We start from the raw sequence: 20,482 nt of genomic DNA on the forward strand, positions 1-20,482 counted from the left end.
GGATGGGATGGGATCGGATGGGATGGGATCGGATCGGATCGGGAGCGAGGAAAACACATTATAGACAGCGTGGTGCGTCAAGGAGGGTCAGTTCGTGCCGAGCTGCCATCGCCAAGGCTCGATCAGCGAGATCGCCTTCCGTCGGCTCACTTTTGCGAAATGTCCGAGACACTGTTCTTGGACTGGTCCTTGAAAAGCGGCTGGCCAGGAAGCATCACCAGAGCCACCCAGACACCGATCGCCAGAGTGACGACGAGCCACGTTGCCAGAGGAATGATGGGCGGGACGTGGTCGACCACGAGCGGGAGACAGGTCTGGACGCCGTTAGGCGAGTTTTGGATCAGACACAGGACCCACTTCTGGATCCAGGGCTCCTGGGCAGTCAGCGACAGCATCGGCATCAGATAGACGACGTTGGTGAGGATGAAGCCAATGTACGAGATGGAAAAAACGACGACCAGCATGCCCGAGCGCCACTGCAGACGGATCTGCTTGCGGAGCCAGCTTTCGGAGCTACTCCTGGAGGCCTTGATGCCGACCTGTGATTGCGACAGCCACCGTAAGCCAGAGAGGTCAGCCGCAAAGACCAATGCGGTTGTGTCGATGAGCAAGGCAAATCGGCAGAGGGCACTGCGAGAGGAGTGGCCCCATCAGGACAAAGACAAAGGAGCCTGCGCTTACCCATAGAATCTTGATGGCCGTTCCAAGATGGAGGAGAACGCAGAGGCCGGCGATGATGACCTGGGGGCCATAAAACAGCGGGATCGCAAGGCTGTTGCCGGGGCTGTTGAAGCAACCAGGTCGAGGCAGAGTTAGGATTGTGGATGCAGGCGGCAGAGAGACTGCGTACACGGCTCTGGCCGGGCTTCTTTCGAGGTCGGCCAAACGATGCCATATCGCATACGTACAGACAAATGTTGCCGGGATAGGCACGGAGCTCGTTCTTGAGCACTACGGCGACAGTCATAGCGACCGGGACGATCCAGGCAACGATGTGGAAGTACTTGGAGTAGGGCACGAGCACACGCCCCTCGACTCCCCAGACAATCATCTGGAGCCAAAGCAGCGGCGCACGGAGAAGAAGCATCGCACTTGATTAGCGCTGCGACAAACAATCCATGTGGCTGTCATCCGACCGAGATGCTGCATCCTCGAGCGAAAGGGAGTGGCAGATGGCACATACCATGTGCATAGCAAAGATGATGGCCATGACCCAGAAAATCAGGGTCCAGAGCATGTAGACAAAGACAATGCCAGTTGCCAGACACACGATGTTGTTTGCTTGGGTGGCATCGGAGATACCATCGCTTGCACATTGCATCGTCGAGTAAGCTGGAGGTATGTGATCGCAGGGACCACGAAGGAACGGGAGATGCAAGAGTCCGTGGGTTTTAGGGAGTAGCCAGACGGTGGTAAGCAGCCAGCTCGGGTGAATGGAGCTGGATGTGATCGGATAGTGTTGGCTGAAACAAGCTGAGGCGGCCGTGATAGTATATGAGGCAGCTTACATGGGTAGGTTCCAAAGGTGACCAGCATCATGGCTGCACCGCAGGCCGAGAAGAAGCCCGTGAAGATGCGTGGGAAGGCGCGGCCCCGGCGTGTGGAAAAGGTCGACACAGCCACAAGCAGGAAGCACACGAACGAGATCAGGAAGATGACCTTGAAGCCCAGCTCGAGCTTGTCGATCAGGCTGTGGGACCAACGTAAGCAAGGTCAGTGGTGCTTCGAATGCCGCATTTCGAGGACCCTGCCGGAAGAAGCAATGCAACTGACCCAGGCTGATAAAAGAAGCGCTCCTTGGGGCAGGGCAGACAGCATCCGCTCATGCAGTTGGAGTTGTTGCTGGAGGGATTCGGGTCAGCGATCAGCGGCGGAGGACAGATCGGAAGGGTGGTTCCTGCTGAAGGTGTGGACGGCGGGCTGGTAGCAGGAACATCGACAGCCAAAAGATTGCCCTGCAGACTGATGCAATTGGTGGTGCCGTAGTCGGATGACGAGCAGTTGGGCAGCATCTGTAGCATGCCGGCCGAGCTGAAGGTGGACTGGCAGGCGCCCACGACAGCATCGCAGGAGCTCTTGCATGGCAGGTAAACTGGATCGAGGCGGAGGAAAGCACGATCAGCAACCACAGGGCAGCATCAAGGCGGTAAAGCATCGGCATCGGGGGAAGAATCGGAGCAGCGCCAAGGACACGAACGAGACCGAGAACACGAGCAGATGGCGGACCTTGGGTGGTGCCGCAGGTGAGGAAAGCCTGGTGGCAAGTGCTGGCAAGGATGGTTTTGGCGCAGGTGGGATTCAGAGTCTGGAGCGTCGTGGCCAACGGTGAGGTAAAGTTCTGGCTGAGGGCAGCCTCGACGGCGGGGACGGGAGCCAGGGTAGCGTATGTGGCATTGGGAGCGAGGACGCTTGCGCATACAGTGCCGTTGTAAGGGCTGCACGCTGGAAGGTGGGGGGAGGAAGGTGCGGAGATGCATGTGAGAACGTGAGAGCAGGCCGGTGTGCCTTGATGGCATGCCTTGATGGGCCGGGTCCGGTAGATAGGAGCACGCCGAGACGGGGGGACGCTTCCGAGATGCTCCAGTATCTGGTGCCAGCATGAGGACGAAGCCATGCACTGCGAGTCATGGTTGGCCGATCGAGACGGTGGACACGATCGGCCGATCGAGAGGAAAGTGACACCACCCAGGACCGACACCAACCTTGGGCCTGTGCCTCGAGGGCGAAAAGTGCCAGTGATGCCACGGCGGCGAGATGCAACTTGGACAGAGCCATAGCGACGATGCAGACGAAGAGGTATCTGGTTCAGGGAGAGGAAAAGAACAGGGGGGGGAGAGGCAAAGCACTGGAGGCTTGGATATCGATCTCTGGATAGGATCGAGTAGTGGATCCGGAAGGAGCTGTGGGAGTGATGCCGTGCTCGATCGGTCCTGGTGAGAAGACTGTGCGGATTCCACCCACAAGGCGGGGAGATGGCGAAGTCCGGGAGATACGCTTGCGACGCAGGACAGAAACGGGTCCGCGGATGAAAAAGCTCGGCGGCAAAGGCCGCAGCACCGATGATATAGGTCTCGGCGAGCGGGGGTGGGTGGCCTGAAGCCTCGAAAGCACTCGTTCTGCTGCTGCTGTTGTGGGACTATAATTAGGCGGCGGGCCTTGTCGGCCGGCACAAATCCAAGGCCGACGCGCGCAACCATAAACACAGCACCGAGGGGCAGCCGGGCGCACCAACCTGGTCTGGTGGCCGGGGCCGGCCGGCTGACCGCCCCGTGTGGTGCAGGCAGGTGGCTGCTGTGGGCCGGAGCGTGTGGGCGTTGATGAGGCAGCAGCGAGGCGATTCTGCGGAAAACATTCGGAGCGACGAGGAGCATGCGGAGGCATCCGGGAGGGCCAGTGCGGGCAGCCCCGGCGACATGCGTGGCGAGGTCCCCCTGCTGTCTCTGCATGTGCTTGCCATGCTGTCGCGACGCCGGCGCTGCATCGAGGGGCATCTGACCGGCGACCTCTGGCGCATCGGGATCTGCAATCGCATGGCGGGGATGAGAATCGCACATGCGGACGCGGAAATGCACATCACGGCGCGGAGTGGCATACCACGGAATCAATATCACGCTATTCGCACGGTGTTATTCGCACGGTGTTATTCGCACGGTGTTATTCGCGCGGTATGTTTCGCATTCCCCCGGTTCGCTCTCCAAAAGTTGCATCGCATCCTGGCCCATTGCCTCGCCTCTTTCTTCTTGCCTTCCCGCATTCCCTTGCAGGCACCGGCTGGCTGGCGCCAGGGGCCTTGTGGGCTGTGGTCGCACGAGTGTCGCACCGCACTGCTGCGCGACGTCTCTCGCCAATCGGCGCAAGGGACGGCCCCCGCCCACGGGCCACAGCCACCCACCGCACCCGGCAGCCCAGATGGTCACAAGGGCGGCGCGGTTGCACCGGCTGTTGCGCGATTGTGCGCGCACGGCCGCATGGCTGTCAGCAAAGGCCCCCGGCGCACAACCTTCTCGGGCACGCTCTATCTGGGCAACAAGGGGGGCGGGCGGCCCACGCCAGCGCAAGGGGTGATTGAACCAGTTCACATCGATATCGACAAGCAGCTCGCATGGACAGCAGAGATATGCTCGGTAACAACACAAACGGCATCATGGACGCCGCCAATGACAACTCCACAGCATCACAACCCCCCCCTGCAACCCACTGTCCAAGCAATCCCGCGGTTCCTCCCCACGGCTGTGCGCACACCACCGCATCTGTCATAGCGACCCAGCGTCCATCACCCACCGTTGAGCTCCGCTGCTCAACTCTGCTACGGGGTATTGGGAGGAGCAAGTGCGTTGCTGTCCACTCGGTCTGTGAGTGCTGGGGCCGCCGGGTGGCTCCCTCGTTTTCTGCTCTCCATGACCTGCGCCCTTGTCTGTCTCAGGCGGTATCTCGCTCAGTGTTTGCTGGCTCCCTGAGCCGCACCCGCGCTCGGCCGTCACCTTGCATGGTCTTTCGTCTTGCGCGTTGGTCCTTTGGCCCTCGCACGACTTTCCAGTTCCCCACGCTCCCACTATCCTTTCGCCTTTGGACTTGTCCCTTCTCGCTGCGCCGTTCCTGGGTGTGCCCGTCTTGTCCCTTCCATATCTTTCTTTGCCGCTTACCTGTCGGACAGCATCTCCCCACGACTTGCTCATCCACTTGCCTTGCTTTCCTCCTCACGGCATTGACTATATTTCTTTCTTTCTGATGCTGGGAAGCACACGTTCCCCAATTCATGGAGAGAGCCCATTTCCCTCGTCCGTCCTCTGACAACAATCCCATGCCTCCATCTCGCGCCGCCATTTCTCAAAAGAAGGGAATGGATCGGCGACTGCGGCCCTGGCGTGCCCTCACAGTCTCCGCCCATTCACCTTCTTGGACTTCATCCTGATCTTCGCTCGACTCGGTGCGGGAGTAGTTCGTGCTTGGGACGTAAAGTGACAGCCGCTCGCCGCCACCGCTGCTGCCGCTGTTGCAGTTGGGCTCGACTCGCGCGGGACTGCCTCCGTTGCGTGAGGCTGTCGAGGCAACCGATGGCGACCGACGGAATCCCAGGCCAAAGAGTCGCTGCTTGGACTTGACTCCCCTGGCGCCGGGGATGCACAGATGGCTGAGACTGGCCGACAGGGCCGCCACGACCTGGCTTGCTGAACCGGCGCCTGTCTGGTCGCTGGTCGGCTGCCTCTCCTTGCCCGGATCCTCTGCTGCCGCTGCCGCTGCCCTGCTGCCAGGCAGCGATGGCAGTCGACGCTCCGCCAATGCTCCCTCAACAGCCTCGCTGACGTCATGGCGATCTTGCCGGATGCAAGTGGCGATCGCAGAACTCCGTGGCCCGTTCAGGTGGCCCGTTCCGACAAAACGATGGGGGTTGTGGCGCCGGCCTGGCGTCTTGCGTGGAGCACTTGCCGCACGGGTCTCAGGCGGCTGCCCATGAGGAGTTGTATGAGTGGGGCTCGCTGGTTGGTCGCTCAGCGGCTCGGGAGTTGTGCTGGGCGCCGTGGCCGCTGCTGGAGCACCCGGGTTTGCATTAGGGTGGCCCCGGATGCCGATCCCGACCGGGCCCCGATAACACTGTGGCGCCGTCACTCCTGATGAATGGAGATGGAGGAACGGCCCAGATCAGCGCTCGTCCCGCTGAATTCCCACGCCATCACAATCTGCCCAAGCGGGTACTCCAAATCCATCTACCCATCGACCCGTCTCCCGACCGGTCTGGCTGTCGCTCGCTCACCTTCGATGCGGAACTTCATTTTCTCGAGCTGCCCACAAAGGTCCGTCAATTGTCCAAACAGATCGATGGCTTCGTCTTCCATGACAACGCCGGGATTGTCGTTTTGCCAGGGCACAAGGCGCTCTCGGCCACGGTCTTGTTCGGCCGGCCGGAGGCAGCCGAGTCGCTTGCGGGTCTCGTTGTCCTTAGGCACGAGGCGGAGGTGTCGAGGTGCTTGGATCGTTCGAAAGTGAGAGGCCTCGTGAAAGAGCGACTCGACATTGCAGGGCGGAGGGGGATGCACCGACTCGCGGTGGACGATGCGCAAAGGAAGAGAAAGCATGATCTTGCGGCCCATCATCCAATATCCCCTTGGGTCAGGAGACAGCAAACGGCCACGGATTAGTTGTGGGTCAAATACCCGTGGCCAGACTGTCCAGTACCTGTGCAATACCTGTCCAGTACCTGTGCAATACCTGTGCAATACCCGCACCAGCGATCGATAGCGCTGCCATCTCCCTCCTCCTCGAGTGGATCATCCACCCAGCTGCAGTTCACCTACTTCTGGACCTTGATCGACAGCTCCAGATGGCAAGTAACATTGGCCAGATCGCGATGTTCGACCGTATGGATATGCACCTACCGATTATTGACAGCAGCAAACCGCGAGCTCATGCAGTGAGTCTATGTTGTCGTCATCGTGGCCAACGACTAGCACCTGACTGGGCTGCTTTCCCAACCCATCCGCCGTAGCACGTCTGTACTTGCCCCCGCATTTGCGTCGAACACACCCGTACTCACCGGTATCTCGAGACTGATAATTCGACTGCGGATCTCTCCCGGCACGACCGTGAACTCGTTCACAGCAGGTGCTCGAGAACAAACCAGATCAGTGATGCGCGTCGGCTTATCGGTGTCAATCAGGGGCTTCGATATGGTCAGGGTGCGCTTCAGACAGACATGCAAATCAGAGATCTGGATGTAAAGACAGGGGGAGAAGTTTGCTTGGTTATTTCAGGGAGCTGACGCACAGACTCTACCGAATGCATCCGGCTGCTCTGATGCACACATGTGTTGCCAGGTATGGGCATCTGATTGTGGAGATCAACACGGGTCGAACAGGGGCAATCGAGCCATAGGATGGCCATACGATCAACGGAAGAGTTTGCTGGGACACCCGGACCAGGACAAACTGGCAGCTACAGATGATCATGACAAGGCAAATTGCTATGCACGCCACCCCGCCGCAGCCCGCTGTAACTCGCTGCTGCACGTCGCTGCTGCAACTCGATATATCAGATCGCTCAACGAAACGTACAACTCTGCTGGATTTGTTGTGGACAGTGACATGGATGTTCACAGATTTGCCCGAGGATACGATTTCGTCGTGGATGGATGCCTCAAAGACAATCCCTTGCTCCTCAACCATGGCGGTTCTTGGAGTCGGGTCAGGCGGGCATGCGAGCTGTGGATAGAGCCTTGGGCTGCACTGTACAACGGCAGCGGGCTTGGACTGGTAAAAGGACTCGGTATGACCATTCCAACAGTATTCAACGTGCCTAGTGCAGGAGAGAGATTGGGCCCAGGACCGGGTGTGTCAATCTCCCAGTCGATCCAGAGATATGTAGCTCCAAGCGCAGAAGAGCAGGCGAGTAAAACAGCGAGTGCGTGGGAATTAGGCACCCTCGCTCAAGAACAAGCACACTCACGCCTCGACGACATATTGCAGGCTCGCCAGGAAGTTAGACTCCATGATGTGAAGCAAATTGTTGGACGGATACGGGAACCCAAAGGATGAAGGCGCATCCACCGGCAGTTGGAAGGCAAATGTAAAGATGGTTGTGCCGGTCTTGGCAAACCACATGCCGTCACCAGCCCGGAAGCCGACGGCATGAGAGGGACACCGGTTTCTATCCTGAAAGATGATGATCGAGCTCAGGAACGTCTGGGAGCCGACATATGCTCTGTGGTTGAGCTCTGGGGTGGCATGGTCAATGGGTACGATGAGTCCGTGGGCGTCAGGTTCAAGGAGCAGACCGGAGCATGCAGGTAGCAGACCGGAAGAGCAAGAACGGCAAGGTCAGTTGAAGCGACTGACGAGTGCGGGTGGAAAACCAAGAGACAAGCTGGGCAGTTGGAGCTGTAGCTAGTTGCCCAGGGACGGCGTAGTAGCTAGGAAGGGAGAGGGAGGGGGGGCGATAACGATGAAGAAACGGCGGAACGGAGCGAGACAAGACAAGGGCAAGGATACCTTCCAGTCCTCCGAGGCTCACGGATATCTCTCCGAGCAGGAGATCGCTCTGGGAACAGTGTTTGACGGAAATCTCCAGCTGGCCGTTGATAACGTCGCCGGCGACAAAGACCGTCTGTCCGAGCGAGACTTTGACGTCGAGGACGGGCGGAAGCTTGGAGCAGCGTGATTTGGAGGGCGGCGGCTTAAGCTCCATGGAGAATGACATGCGGCACGACGATGGGGAGAGGTGAGTATGCGGCTTTTGGAGAGGCGCTGGATAGAAACGATCGAGGCTTCAGCGGTTGTAAGAGGTGTGAGATGTAGGCGCGACCAAGATCAGGGGGAGGCGATAAACGAGAGCTGAGCAAGGACCGAGGTTCGGCGTGATCCCGCAGCCTGGAGTTGATCAAGGACAAGATCAAACATGATCCGAGGATATTCTAGGCTGCGGTTGGGTATCCATGTCCCGACTCGCCCCGAGTCGGCGGTCCGCCGATGCATCATTAGCAACCCTGGAGGGGATGGCTTTGGGCAGCGCTGGCCGGCGTCGGCGCGGCGAGGCAGCGGAGCAGCATCTCCGCCGGCAGGCTTTGGTGCCGTGGGAACGCAAGACGGAGCTGGGGGTCATTCGGGGATCGCTGGCGGGGGGAGAGGAGAGTGGTGGTCTGCGGGTGCGGAGACGGCCTGGGAGACATGAGCGAGTCAGTGCTGTTGTTATGGGAAGGAATGGCGGTGGGATAGCGACAGCGACACTGTGACTGTGGTTGGGGGGGGGGAAAGAGAATAGCTCAAGACAGCCGATCCGAGACCATCGATCCAAGACAGCCGGTCCAAGACAGCCGGTCCGAGACAGCCGGTCCAAGGGAATGAGTCATGAGCAAGGCAGGGCTGCTTGGCAAGCATCTTTTGTGTCTGCTTCAGCGGGTGAGCACCAGTCCAGTCAGTCCAGTGCATCTGTCGTAGTTCTGCTCACGGCGTCAAGCAAACACCCAGTCAATAGAGTCTGTCGCTGCTGCATTCGACCTTGGATTCCCGCATGGCACTCATGGAAATCATGACAACCATCCACTCCATAGCAACAGCCAGCAATATCCATCGCACGCAGTGAGTCTTGCTCCTTCCCGGCAAACTCAACAAGAGGATCAAGCTATTTGCTGATCCTGACATTGATAGGGCATCATGGCATCTCGCTGTATCCGTTGATCGGCACTCACAGAGGCAAGGTCATGTATTCCATACGCTTACACAGAAATGGCCAAGAGAGAGAGCGTAGGAAGCGATCTGCTGAACGATGCCAAGATCCAGCTCAACACCCTCGGGTGGGCGAAGAGCCTTCGGGGATCGACGATAGCCAGCGACCGTCGACAGGGCCCTGGTGCTTGGAGCCGCCCGTTTGAGCGGGTTCGGATCGAGCTCTTCCAGACGCATCCCTGGCCGATGGAGCGGAGCCTCTATCGGGTGCGCGCGAGGCTGCATGGGAAGTCGGGCTTGGCATCTCGGAGCGAGCAGCGACTCGGGAACTGTCGGTTTCGGGTTGAAGCGGGCTGGAATGGAAGATCGGGTGTAGGGCCAGCGGCAGCCGCGCGGCCTCGGCCAATGACAGGGCAATGATCGTCTGGATTGCAGTCGGAGAAGAGAGAGTTCGAGTTGGACGGCCGTGGTGGCATCGCTGCTGAGGACGCCGCACCCCGGTCCAGGTTCAGCGTTCCCCTCTGATTCCCACCGGCAGCGTTTGGGCCATCCGACATCGCGAGATGCCGATTGCCATAGTTACATAGATTCAACATCCACAGACACCGACACAGCGCACCCACACGCACATACCTCGCCAGGATCGCAAACGTCGGATACGAGATCGTCAATGTCGAGAATGTCGCCATGGAGGGTCCGGGCAAACGTCAGCGGCGGCATCGTCCGCTCATTGTCGAGTCGGTCCGTTGCGTCGCCCCGTCCCATGCTCTCGTCGATCTTCATGATGCGGCTGTAGACCTCGGCCAGTGCCCAGGCGATAGTGGCGCCCTCGGGGCAGGGGATCACTGCCGTTCCAAAGCTGGTGGCCACCCTGACCCGCAGAGCTGGTCGTCGTTGAGCCACAGCCTCGTGGCCAAGAGCGGCTGGATCACCGACCCAGGGTGGAAGATAACCTGGACTGAGAGGAGCACACGGCGCCATCGATACGGACGACGAGCGGGAGTGAGCCGACCCTGTATGGATATTCGACGACGGCGGATCGAGCTTGAGCCCAGCGGCAGCGGGACGGCGAGTAAACGACAGCATTGATGGCAGATTGCGACAGAGTAGTTAGACGGACGGTGGTCGCCGAAGCAGGTCGGGGGATGTGACGAGAGATCAACCCGAGCCTGTACAGAGTCGACAAGTATGCGCTTGGCACTCGACAGATATAACCGACGAACGGTCGCTGGGCCGATCGCTTGATCAGTCGACTGGTCGATCGACAGACAGGCGGGCGGCCATGAGCACCCTGGGACGGCGGGTTTTGCGCGCTTCTCCTCCTCCCCCCCGCCGGACTCAAACCGCTCAAAGACCAGCCGCGCCCGAGAACCGACCCGACGCTCCTTTGCAACGATCGGGCCTCATACCGTCCCCACCTGCACAGACAGGCTCTCGCATCCACCCATCTTGCCTCCCGCCATGAGTTTCTTCAAAGCGGTAAGCGCCGCTGCAGCGCGATCGCTCAGCCCGTCGAGCCCGGATGCCGTCGTCGGCCAGTGCCCGTCGCTGCGGGCTTTCGCGCTCCCAGCTCTGCGAGCTGCTTCCTTCCATGTCGTCTGGCGCCGGCTGTCCTTTGCTGCTGCTCTCGGATGCGGCCACCGTCTTTTGTCCGTGGCCTCGTCTGTTGAAAGTGCTGCAGATACGCCATCTGGGGTTGGATAATATCCCGCCTGGGCTCGCTGCCGGCCAGTGCCCTCGATGCTGCCCTGGCCTCGCCGTCGCATCCGGCCTCGCTCCTTCGAGCCTGCCTCCATCTGCATCCCTTATGGCGTCGATTTCTTGGGCGGATCTGTGCAGACTCTGTTCGGAGCCCTTGCAGGGGTCCTGACCATGGCTGCGTCTGTGGCTACCGCCTGGGGGGGAGGACGAGCCTCGCGGATGACCTTGGTGGTCCTCGAGGTGCGGAATACCGGCTGACCCGTATATGTTTTGCTCGTCCATCCACCCGTTTGGCCAACGACTGCCGGCGTATCGTCATCGCGCCGATGCACCGCGGCCGATTCGGCGTCCCTTGCCACCGCTGCATGTCTATCTGCTGCCGTCGTGGCCGCTTGCGTCCGGCAGAACAAGACCTTCAAGCCCAAAAAGAACTTACCCGAGGGCACAAAGCAGTACCAGCTCAAGAAATATGCCGAAGCGACGCTGGGATCAGGGAACCTCAAGGCCGCCGTGCTGCTGCCCGAGGGCGAAGACTTGAACGAATGGCTGGCCGTCAACACCGTCGACTTTTTCAACCAGATCAACATGCTGTACGGCACCATCACCGACTTTTGCACCGCCCAGGACTGCGTTGTCATGTCGGCCGGCCCAAAGTACGAATACCACTGGTGTGATGGCGTGCAGTTCAAGAAGCCCGTCAAGGTCTCGGCGCCCGAGTACGTCGACTATCTGATGACCTGGGTGCAGTCGCAGCTCGATGACGAGGCCATCTTCCCGTCCAAGATCGGCGTCCCGTTTCCAAAGACGTTCCAGTCGATCGTCAAGACCATCTTCAAGCGGCTCTTCCGCGTGTATGCCCACATCTACCACGCCCACTTCCCGCGAATCGTCGCTCTCGGAGAGGAGGCCCATCTCAACACCTCCTTCAAGCACTTTATCTTCTTTGTTCAAGAGTTCCAGCTGATCGACAAGAAGGAGCTGGCCCCACTGGACGAGCTGATCCAGACGCTGACGATGGAGAAGCCTGCTCAGCACTGACAATGACGACCCCTGTGGGGTACCCGGCCCACCGGCATATCTTGTCGGAGGACCGCTGCGAACTGCCGATCCATCCATCCATCCAACCGTCTTGCCGGCGTCTCTGTCGGCTGCTTGCATCTCAATCGCCCACGCCCTGTTTGCTGCTCCATTGCCTGCTCGCCCGCCCGCCCTGGTTCTTCCCGTCCATCGCTCTCCTCCACCCGGCCCACCCTTCCGCTCCTCCACCCTCTGCCCTGACGCTTGACTGCACAAGCCCATCACCGGAGCGCTTCCTTCGACGGGATCCCACCTCCCAGCCGATCGGCACTGGCTGTGGGCACGACCTTTATTCAACCTGACTTTCTCGGAAGCGCACCACCGCTCCTCCGATGGATTCTTGGCTCTGATCGTTGTTGGCTCGCTCTCGTTCCGCTTTTGTTGTGCCTTCTTGCCACTCATCCCCCCCTTTTCTCTCTCTCTCTCTCTCTCTCTCTCTCTCTTAAAACCTTCCCCCACTGGTTAAATACTCTATTTGTTCGCTGATTTTCTTTCTTTATGTTATCCACACGTATGCACGCCAGCCTCTTCTACCCCCCCTTTTTTCCTCCTCTTCTTCTCATTCCATCTATTACTTCATGAACGATGCCAACAGCTGACCTGGGGAAGATAGGGCACAGGGGTGTATCCATTGCTGATATTTAGAAGTGGTGGAGGAAGAAAGGAAGGAAGGAGAAAGGGAAACTAACCCCGCATCATGTTCGCTTCTGTTTCCGACTGTTTCACCTGTGAGGAAAACGGAAAATCGAAACCCCCTTCAGAAAAACGCAAACCCCAAAAAAAGAAAAAACGATTGACGAAGAACTCATACTAAGTTGAATACATCTCGGAGGGGAATTCGACCTCCCCTCCAACAAAAAAAATACCAACGATACCAGGACTCTGGATATCGCCGCGTTTGTTGCTCGAATGGATTGGTGGTGAGATCATGGCTTGGGGCATGCCGGAGCTTCAATCTCAACCCATGCGAGAGCATGGACGTGAGAACGGGCGGGTGTGAACGGCATTGTCGGATGGATGTTGCGGAGCTCCGCCCTCCCCAGTCGAAGTCGCTATTGCAGATGGCCATTTTGAATCCTGGGTAAACTCGCATGTATTCAAAACAGAGAGGCCACCGCAAAGCTGAGGCGCCCTCCATTCACAAATGAGTGCTCTAATGCAACAACTCCCCAGCTTTGGCTTCCGGTTTTCGGTTTTCGGTCTGGCGCACAGATTGCAAGTATGCAGAGAAATAAGACTGTGTAAAGGAATCGAGAGGAGAGAGGAGCGAGGTTCCGAGTCCGGCAGTGATCAGCCACACTCAGGCCATCGCAGTCACCATGTGCATGTGCCATGAATTGATCAAAGGGTACAAAGGGAGAAGAGATCCACAATCTGCCGCAAATAGTCCTCCGAATATCTCTTTCTTTGTTTCTTTTGTCTTCTTCCCCTCTCTCAGGGACTGGGCCACTGCCGATCTGCAGCAAGCTTCGTCAGCGTGGCAGATCGTGACGAGAACGATTCCTTCCGGTTTGGTTGCATCATGCTGCTTTTATCATCACACGAGTCCCATTTCGCCCTTCGGTCGACACCAACTCTTTTCTCTGGATCAGTTTTGGCCGTAATTCAGCTCTCTTCGGAACAGCAGGATATGTGGCTCTGGGTCTGGACACAGGTAGAAGGACAAACAGCCCGAGATTGGGTCGGATCATTGGGCCATATTGCAGGATGGCTGCATCCTCTATCGCGCAGATGTGGCAATATATGCAGCGGCGACGTCGACTCACTGTGAACCATGTAGTGGATCCATCCGCGGCTTTGCATTACTCCAAGTGATCGCCATTCATCCTCCGGCATCAGACGTCCTGATTTCCAGCATAACCCGGCCGCGGTTCAAAAGCAGAGGCGTCGGCGTGCAGTGAAGAGAGACGAGGACATAAGTTTGGAGACCATGTCAGTGCGGTCTCGGAGTCGGTCACAACAGTGCGGTCTCGGAGTCGGTCACAACAGTGCATGCCGTCTCTTGCGGTTGTCTCGGCGTCTTACCTTGGGGAACATATTGAGCTGAGTCATTCAAATCAGACCAATACAATCGGATCCAGAGCCAGTGACGCCATTCGATCAGTTAACTATCCAGCGATTCCCACATCTCCTTCCATCGAACGCCGTGCACATCCACCAGTTATCGGCTCAGCAAGCGTTGTCTCGAGCTCACTCAGCAGAGTGGATCGGTGCTGCCAGTCGTGTGGAGTCAAATACACACCGAGCTTTTGAGGGAGCCTGTCGGATCAAGCAGAGAGGCGTCAGTCATCGCCGACGATGATCCCCAGATCGCCTGCCATCGCGACTCTGCTGCTGCACTCCGCAGATGTTTCGCGCAAGTGGGGGGGGGAGGTCAAGAATACTTGAGCTGGAGCGAGTCATACATTACGTGGCGATACTCGTAGATGTCGTCGCTATATTTGTCGCTGTAGATGATCTCCTTCTCCTGCAGCCAGAAGCCAGAAGTTGGGTGTCAGTCAGTGCACCTGCGACTCCAATATCCTGCACATGTCCGTCACAACGAAGAGATGACGCCGCCCCGATCGCCGCTTGCTGGATGCTGCTGGATCTGCATCGCAGATAGCGAGGAGAGGGAGAGAAGGCGGGGAGCCAACAGTCCCAAGGGACACAGCGATCCGCGCAAGGGCTTACATATTCGTTCACATCGGCTTCCTTCTGTCGCTGGTATTTTAGCAGCTTCTTTTGCTGTTCTTGCCGGGCTTTGGCCTGATCGCCTTGTGATTGGTGCTGGCCTGCTCCTCCCGGAATCGTCATGATGCCAAAGCGTGATGATTTGTGTGTTCTGTCTGGTTGCTGAGGGCGGGATGTAAGATGCAGGGGATCCGGCTGGGGGGGGTAAATCCGATGCGGTTCGAGGCGGAGAGATTCGGAAGGATGCAGGCGCGGGCCTTTGGAGGAGGAGGAGGAGGAGGAGGAGGAGGCGGGAGTGGGAGCCGAAAGGCAGTCTCTGGCGACAGGAAGGAACAAGAGCGAGATTGCCGATCGAAAAACCGCTACGGAGACCGAAAAGGACAAATGAGAGGGCGGCGGCCATTCGAGCCAAGCGGACACGGTTCCAGTGCGCCGCTGTTGGTGCCAAGCCGGCCCGCGCCATGTCCTTGCGAAAACCATGGTCGATGCTGCCCATCGGTCATGCGAATAGAAGCGTGTTCCAGATTCCCTCCATTCGCACCACGAAAGATAAGAAACAGCGTCGTCTTGGTGGCCAAGCCCTTCCACGATTTGCACCGCAATCAGTGCCCCATTCGCGCCGTTATCGCCATTGTTGTCATCGTCATCGTTGTCGCCGAGAGCGATCTCAGGTATCCGTCTCTGCAAAAGAGAAGGGATAGAAGGATGCAAAGGCAAGTATGGGGGAGGGGTTCGCTGGCCAGCCACTACAGCTGGTCGGACATTACGGCTGGACTGTCAAAACGGCATCGACGACATCGCCAATGCGTACGGGGGTGCTGTTGTTAAGCCTGGCCAGGATCGATTTCCGGCTGAGCGCCGTGCTGGCGGCCTCGGCTCCGTGCAGCCAGACCATATCAAAATCATCGGCGCCAACCTTGCCGCCATCATAGTCGCGCAGACTTGAGATGCGGAACACTGCCATGGCGCCCAGCTCCTTGAACTTGCAGCTCACGATGGGTGAGCTGTCGAGATCGTTTTTGCCGTAAACCAGGGTCGGGTCCTGCAGATCCTGGTCGTCCATCTCAATCACCTGGACTTCGACGTCCGGCCGCTGTTGTAGAATCGACAGCTCACGTACAAACGACAGGTCCGGGTCGCCTCCAAGACTGCCGTTGTCCCGATGCTGCAGTCGTTCGCCCCCAGCCACGGACTTGGGCTGGGGCTCGTGGTGTGTGAGTTTGCGGGCCTTGGTGTCAAGGCCGCCAAAGGCCACATCATCATTGGGCATCTCGTCGTCATCGTCCGAGTCCTCGCGTTTGCGCTTGTTGCGTGGCAGTGCTGCCGCCGCGGTCTCCACAGCGAGAGCGCCGGGCCGTTCTTCCAACATTGCCTTGAACCGCTCGTGGTAGTCTAGCGGACGGTAGTCCAGCCCAAACATTTCAAAGAGCTCCTGATCCTCGTCGCGAGGCTTCGCCACGAGGGGTATCTCCACCTCTGGATCAGGCGGCGGAGAGAGCAGGTGCGCAAACTCAGAGATCACGGCTGTTGTCCGGATGCTCTTGTCGTCAATCAACGAATCGAGTATGACGTTCACAAACTGCTCGAGTGTTCGACTGGACCCGTTGTTCGGCTGAGGATGTATCAAAAGGGCGGGCTTGGGAGAGGGCGCAGGCTGTCCAGATGTGGTGTCATTGAAGTTGACTGGCGAAGGGGTGGACGAGGGCAGCACTGCGGATGCGGTCGTCTGGCTTTGTTCCTTGGGAGCGATTGGCGAGCAATGATCGCTTGGTTTTTCATGCTTTAGGTCGGACAAAGGTTTTGGGAGGCGGGGTAGAGGCTTGGGCTCCTCCACCTTTTTAACCTTAGCTTGCTTGGATGGATATTGTCTCTGTATCAGCTGACCCAGGTTTTTTGCGTGCGGTAGGGCACTTGTAAGCTTTGAAGCCGTGAGTGTGGAAGAATCCTCTGTTCGGTTCACATTGGGCAGAGGGTCCTCGGTCTTGCCTGGAACAGGAGGATTTAATTTGAGTTGCTTTGCTACTGCTTTGATTGTTCCCGGCAGTTGACGATTCGAAGCGGTCAGCTTCGTTGGAGTATCCAAGGCTGGTATCGGGATTTGTTGCTTTTGCTGTGGCGGCTGTTGCTGTTGCTGCTGCTGCTGCTGCTGCTGCTGCTGCTGCTGCTGCTGCTGCTGCTGCTGTTGTTGTTGTTGTTGTTGTTGTTGTTGTTGTTGTTGTTGTTGCTGCTGCTGTTTCTGTTGCTGCTGTTGCTGCTGTTTTTGTTGCTGTTGTTGGAGAAGCAATTGCTGTTGAAGTTGCTGTTGCAGTTGCTGCTGTTGCTGCTGTTGCTGTTGCTGCTGTTGCTGTTGCTGTTGCTGTTGCTGGAGAAGGTGCTCCTGCTGCCTTTTGCGCTCAGTGTTATGCTGGTGCGCCATCTGAAACAGCGTCATCAACAGGCTTCGCAGCTGCTTGGCTCTTTCAACGTCAACGATGAAGATGCCCGCATCGAGAGCACGCTTTTGCATCTCGTACATGATCCGCTGGGAGGCGAGTGTTGCGGCAGGGTTCAGAAAAACGATGAATGCACTTGGTTACTCATGGCTGAAGGAGCCGAACAACCGAGAAGTTGTACAAAGAGGACGACTACGGAGCCTCCTGCAGCCAGCCAGCCAGCCAGCCAGCCGGCAGGAAGTTACGGTGGCGCTGCTTTCAAATAGACCCTAGAACCACTTACGCAGATGTAAACCTTCTCGATCTGCGCAATTTCGCGATTGGGCTCATCGGTTCGTGTCGACGTGCCAAATGTCCGGAAGGCCTCAAACAGGGTATCCAAGCGATCATACATCTTCTGCATCTCCTGCCACTGGAGCACCGTGAATATATATATCATCGTCAGATACGTGGCGACGCCGGTTCGATCGAAACACTTTGGTCCACAAAGCAGCACGAGACATGGCCATCACATTACCATTCCTCGGACGGTAGCCTGGTCTGCTGCACTCAAGTTAAGAGGGGTCGAAAGCTGCTGCTGGACGGCGGACACTAGCAAAGCAAAAGGACGCCCGTCAGCAAGTGTAGATCGAGGGAGGTCAGCTGGAAGGATTAGTCGCGGCACTGTTGGTCGCTGCAAATCCCGCCGAATCGCGCGCAGAAGATCTTACACGACGCGGTGAAGTTTGGCGATTGAGTCAGAATGTACTTCAATCTGCACCCAAAGAAGGACAAAGCCCAAGGAGGTTAGCTGGAGCATGCGACTGGAGTGTGTCTGGCAGCGGCTTTGGGTCCCAACACGCTGGACTTACTGCGGAGTTATGGCGAGCTATTCGCGGAGTGAGAGGAAGGTGATGCTTTAGTCATAATGAGCCAGAAATTGGGTAATCAAGCCGATCTGGAGACTGGCATGCGGTCATCGGCTCTCAGGTTGGATTTGACACGCTTAAAAGGCGCGAGTATCTGCAGGAACATTTACCTTCAATGCATTAGGAGGGGTTTGATTCTCTGCACAAACAGGCAACTCTGTTAGCGCTTGAAACGGTTATCCGCCCTCGGTAATTGTACTGCAATCCAATACACCTGTGCCAGGTGGGGGCTCGGGACGAGGCGTACACTGGATAATAGACGGAGGGAGACGAGACTCTAGGTATCAAGGCGGCTACTTACGTGCTAGGGACGGGGCAGGAGACGGAACTGACTTTGCCGGCTGTACTACTGGGATGCTTTGGGACGACCAGTTCAGCCCCAGCGCAGGCCCTGCGGTATTCGAACTCGGGACATGGGTCAAGCCTTGTGACTGCTGCGACGGCTGTTGGGACAGAATATCGGCCGATAATTGCTTCGGAAGTTGTAATGCTCTGAGACCCGGTGAGATTTCCTGCTTCGGGACTACTGTTTTACGCATAAATACGAGCTTTAGCATGAAGTGGCCATCGGACATAGCACGTAAGCGGCAAGATACTCACAAATCGCTTCCTTCAGCTTATTGACTCTCTCGACAAGTGCGTCGTGGTATAGATTCTTCGGAGGGGGGGAGGCACAGTCAGTTGCGGATCAACACCATATCGAGTTGAAGCCCATTCCCTTTTGCATCTACGAGATGTTGTTGGTAAATTTACCTTTTGCTGCTTGGCGTTGGAAAAGATATCGGCTTCGTAGACCTTTGCAGCGTCCTGGAGTCGCTCCTGAGTGTTTTTGGGGTCGTTGCTCAGTGATTTGAGGACTTCCATGCTGTTGAGCAAGAAAGCAAAAAGAGAACGAAAGAAACAGTTGGCGGGTCAGTCTCGGAAGCGTACACAATTCATGAAATCGCAAATCCATTCGAGAGTGGTGGCATGCGACTCACAGCAACATTACTGCTTGACGACGATCGTCATCTGTTATTTGGGTCGGATTGGCCTTGTTGAGCTGCTGCTGTTGCTGAAGTTGCTGCTGTTGCTGCTGAAGCAGCTGCAGCGCTTGTTGTTGGAGCTGCTGAGGCTGCAACTGTTGCTTTTGTTGCTGCTGTTGTTGATGCTGCTGAAGTTGCTGCTGCTGCTGCTGCTGGAGGAGCTGCAGCGCTTGTTGTTGTTGATGTTGCAATTTCTGTGCGCTTTGCTGAATCTGTAGCTGCTGTTGTTGCTGTTGCTGCTGCTGTTGTTGCTGCTGTTGTTGCTGCTGTTGTTGCTGCTGTTGTTGCTGGATTTTTTGAATTTGCTGGAGCTTCTGCAACTGAGCAAATGCTTGCGATGACTGCTGAGGCGAAATCTGGGGAAAGGCGCGCTGAGGATCCAGTTTCTTGGACTGGCTGGAGAGTTGTTGCTGCTGCTGCTGCTGTTGCTGTTGCTGTTGCTGCTGCTGCTGCTGCTGCTGCTGCTGCTGCTGCTGTTGTTGTTGTTGTTGTTGCTGAAGGAGTTGCAATGTCTGTTGCGTTTGCTGCGCTTGGGTCAGTTGCAGCTGCTGCTGCTGCAGGGCAAGCTGGATCTGCTGATTCTGCTGATTCTGCTGGGTTTGGCTCTGTTGGGCTTGCAGGCGGAGAAGGGTCTCAATATGGGCTTTGGTGAGCTGCTGCTGCTGTTGTTGTTGTTGCTGCTGCTGTTGCTGCTGCTGTTGCTGTTGCTGTTGCTGTTGCTGTTGTTGCTGCTGCTGGCGTTGCAAGACTCTCATGATATTTTCATTTGAATTAGCAACAGGCGAGTTGAATTGTCCAAGCGCCTGATTTGCTGGAGCTTGGCCGATGATCTGATGGCCTTGCTGTGCGATAGGCAGTGAGCCGAGCATAACACTAGAGCTGAGCTGCGCCAGCTGCTGGCTGGTAAGTTGGGACAAAACCGAGCCATTTGTGGCCTGGCCCTGCAGCCCTAGCTGGAGAGGCGAGTTTTGTTGCTGCTGTTGCTGCTGCTGCTGTTGCTGCTGCTGCTGCTGTTGCTGTTGCTGCTGCTGTTGCTGCTGCTGTTGCAACTGTGACGAGGAACCAAAGGTCAAGGCAGCGAGCAATTGTGAATAACACGTCCTGAATGATCGCATATCTACAGGGGACTCTCCGAACAGAGCTGTGTCTGCAGTGGACACGACAGCGTCGGCATTCGGCAAGAGCACCAGGCTCGAGGAAAAGAGAGGCTCGCAGGGTTGCCGTAGGGGGGGAGCGGACGGCGACAGATTCCCCACCTGGCCGAGGAGGATGCTGGCCACCAGAGGATTCATTGCTGGGTACAGTCAAGCACACCCGGGCACGGGCCTGAGTGAGCAGTGGATTTCTGTGTTCTGGGTTTGGGGCTCGGCGAAAGACAAGCGGCGCTGCTGAGGATGGATGTCTGCTCGGATCGGGCGTCTGCTTGAATCGGGCTGATCGAAAGAGCAGCCGCCCAGCCCAGCCCAGCCCAACCCGGCCAGAAGACGCTTGGCGCACGAAAGAAGCCGGTC

General features: G+C 57.5%; 6 protein-coding genes across 6 annotated transcripts; 1 reads left to right on the forward strand and 5 right to left on the reverse strand.

Annotated features, from left to right (window-relative positions):
- Positions 1 to 12: 12 nt before the first annotated feature.
- On the reverse strand, positions 13 to 3,254 carry BJ171DRAFT_128001 (uncharacterized protein). Its single transcript, XM_053105611.1, has 9 exons — positions 3,233 to 3,254; positions 2,703 to 3,125; positions 2,227 to 2,442; positions 1,774 to 2,092; positions 1,509 to 1,690; positions 1,184 to 1,332; positions 909 to 1,051; positions 682 to 784; positions 13 to 539 (listed from the first exon to the last, which is right to left on the reverse strand). The coding sequence occupies exons 2-9, from the start codon at positions 2,773 to 2,775 to the stop codon at positions 147 to 149; spliced, it is 1,578 nt and encodes a 525-aa protein (XP_052966129.1). The 5' UTR covers positions 2,776 to 3,125; positions 3,233 to 3,254; the 3' UTR covers positions 13 to 146.
- Positions 3,255 to 4,703: 1,449 nt separating this feature from the next.
- BJ171DRAFT_507486 (uncharacterized protein) lies at positions 4,704 to 8,646 on the reverse strand. The gene is made up of 7 exons (XM_053111221.1): positions 7,983 to 8,646; positions 7,441 to 7,708; positions 7,050 to 7,290; positions 6,533 to 6,706; positions 6,294 to 6,370; positions 5,753 to 6,102; positions 4,704 to 5,609 (listed from the first exon to the last, which is right to left on the reverse strand). Exons 1-7 carry the CDS (start codon positions 8,188 to 8,190, stop codon positions 4,828 to 4,830), a joined length of 2,100 nt encoding a protein of 699 aa, XP_052966130.1. The 5' UTR covers positions 8,191 to 8,646; the 3' UTR covers positions 4,704 to 4,827.
- A 513-nt stretch (positions 8,647 to 9,159) lies between these two features.
- On the reverse strand, positions 9,160 to 10,428 carry BJ171DRAFT_568510 (uncharacterized protein). The gene is made up of 2 exons (XM_053113520.1): positions 9,789 to 10,428; positions 9,160 to 9,579 (listed from the first exon to the last, which is right to left on the reverse strand). Exons 1-2 carry the CDS (start codon positions 10,239 to 10,241, stop codon positions 9,271 to 9,273), a joined length of 762 nt encoding a protein of 253 aa, XP_052966131.1. The 5' UTR covers positions 10,242 to 10,428; the 3' UTR covers positions 9,160 to 9,270.
- Positions 10,429 to 10,536: 108 nt separating this feature from the next.
- On the forward strand, positions 10,537 to 12,376 carry BJ171DRAFT_507489 (mps one binder kinase activator-like 1 protein). The gene is made up of 2 exons (XM_053111222.1): positions 10,537 to 10,634; positions 11,262 to 12,376. Exons 1-2 carry the CDS (start codon positions 10,617 to 10,619, stop codon positions 11,892 to 11,894), a joined length of 651 nt encoding a protein of 216 aa, XP_052966132.1. The 5' UTR covers positions 10,537 to 10,616; the 3' UTR covers positions 11,895 to 12,376.
- Positions 12,377 to 13,394: 1,018 nt separating this feature from the next.
- Positions 13,395 to 15,227, reverse strand: BJ171DRAFT_128038 (cyclin-dependent kinase regulatory subunit-domain-containing protein). Its single transcript, XM_053105613.1, has 6 exons — positions 14,607 to 15,227; positions 14,339 to 14,400; positions 14,176 to 14,192; positions 13,959 to 13,976; positions 13,700 to 13,777; positions 13,395 to 13,577 (listed from the first exon to the last, which is right to left on the reverse strand). Exons 1-6 carry the CDS (start codon positions 15,084 to 15,086, stop codon positions 13,522 to 13,524), a joined length of 711 nt encoding a protein of 236 aa, XP_052966133.1. The 5' UTR covers positions 15,087 to 15,227; the 3' UTR covers positions 13,395 to 13,521.
- BJ171DRAFT_128033 (uncharacterized protein) lies at positions 15,228 to 20,409 on the reverse strand. The gene is made up of 11 exons (XM_053105612.1): positions 20,228 to 20,409; positions 18,927 to 20,020; positions 18,700 to 18,811; positions 18,547 to 18,601; positions 18,248 to 18,472; positions 18,057 to 18,085; positions 17,890 to 17,906; positions 17,749 to 17,792; positions 17,556 to 17,629; positions 17,322 to 17,450; positions 15,228 to 17,127 (listed from the first exon to the last, which is right to left on the reverse strand). The coding sequence occupies exons 1-11, from the start codon at positions 20,261 to 20,263 to the stop codon at positions 15,370 to 15,372; spliced, it is 3,573 nt and encodes a 1,190-aa protein (XP_052966134.1). The 5' UTR covers positions 20,264 to 20,409; the 3' UTR covers positions 15,228 to 15,369.
- Between the last annotated feature and the right edge of the window lie 73 nt (positions 20,410 to 20,482).

The sequence above is a fragment of the Polychytrium aggregatum genome, assembly GCF_025602895.1.
Source record: "Polychytrium aggregatum strain JEL109 chromosome Unknown BJ171scaffold_21, whole genome shotgun sequence".
NCBI lineage: Eukaryota > Fungi > Chytridiomycota > Chytridiomycetes > Polychytriales > Polychytrium > Polychytrium aggregatum.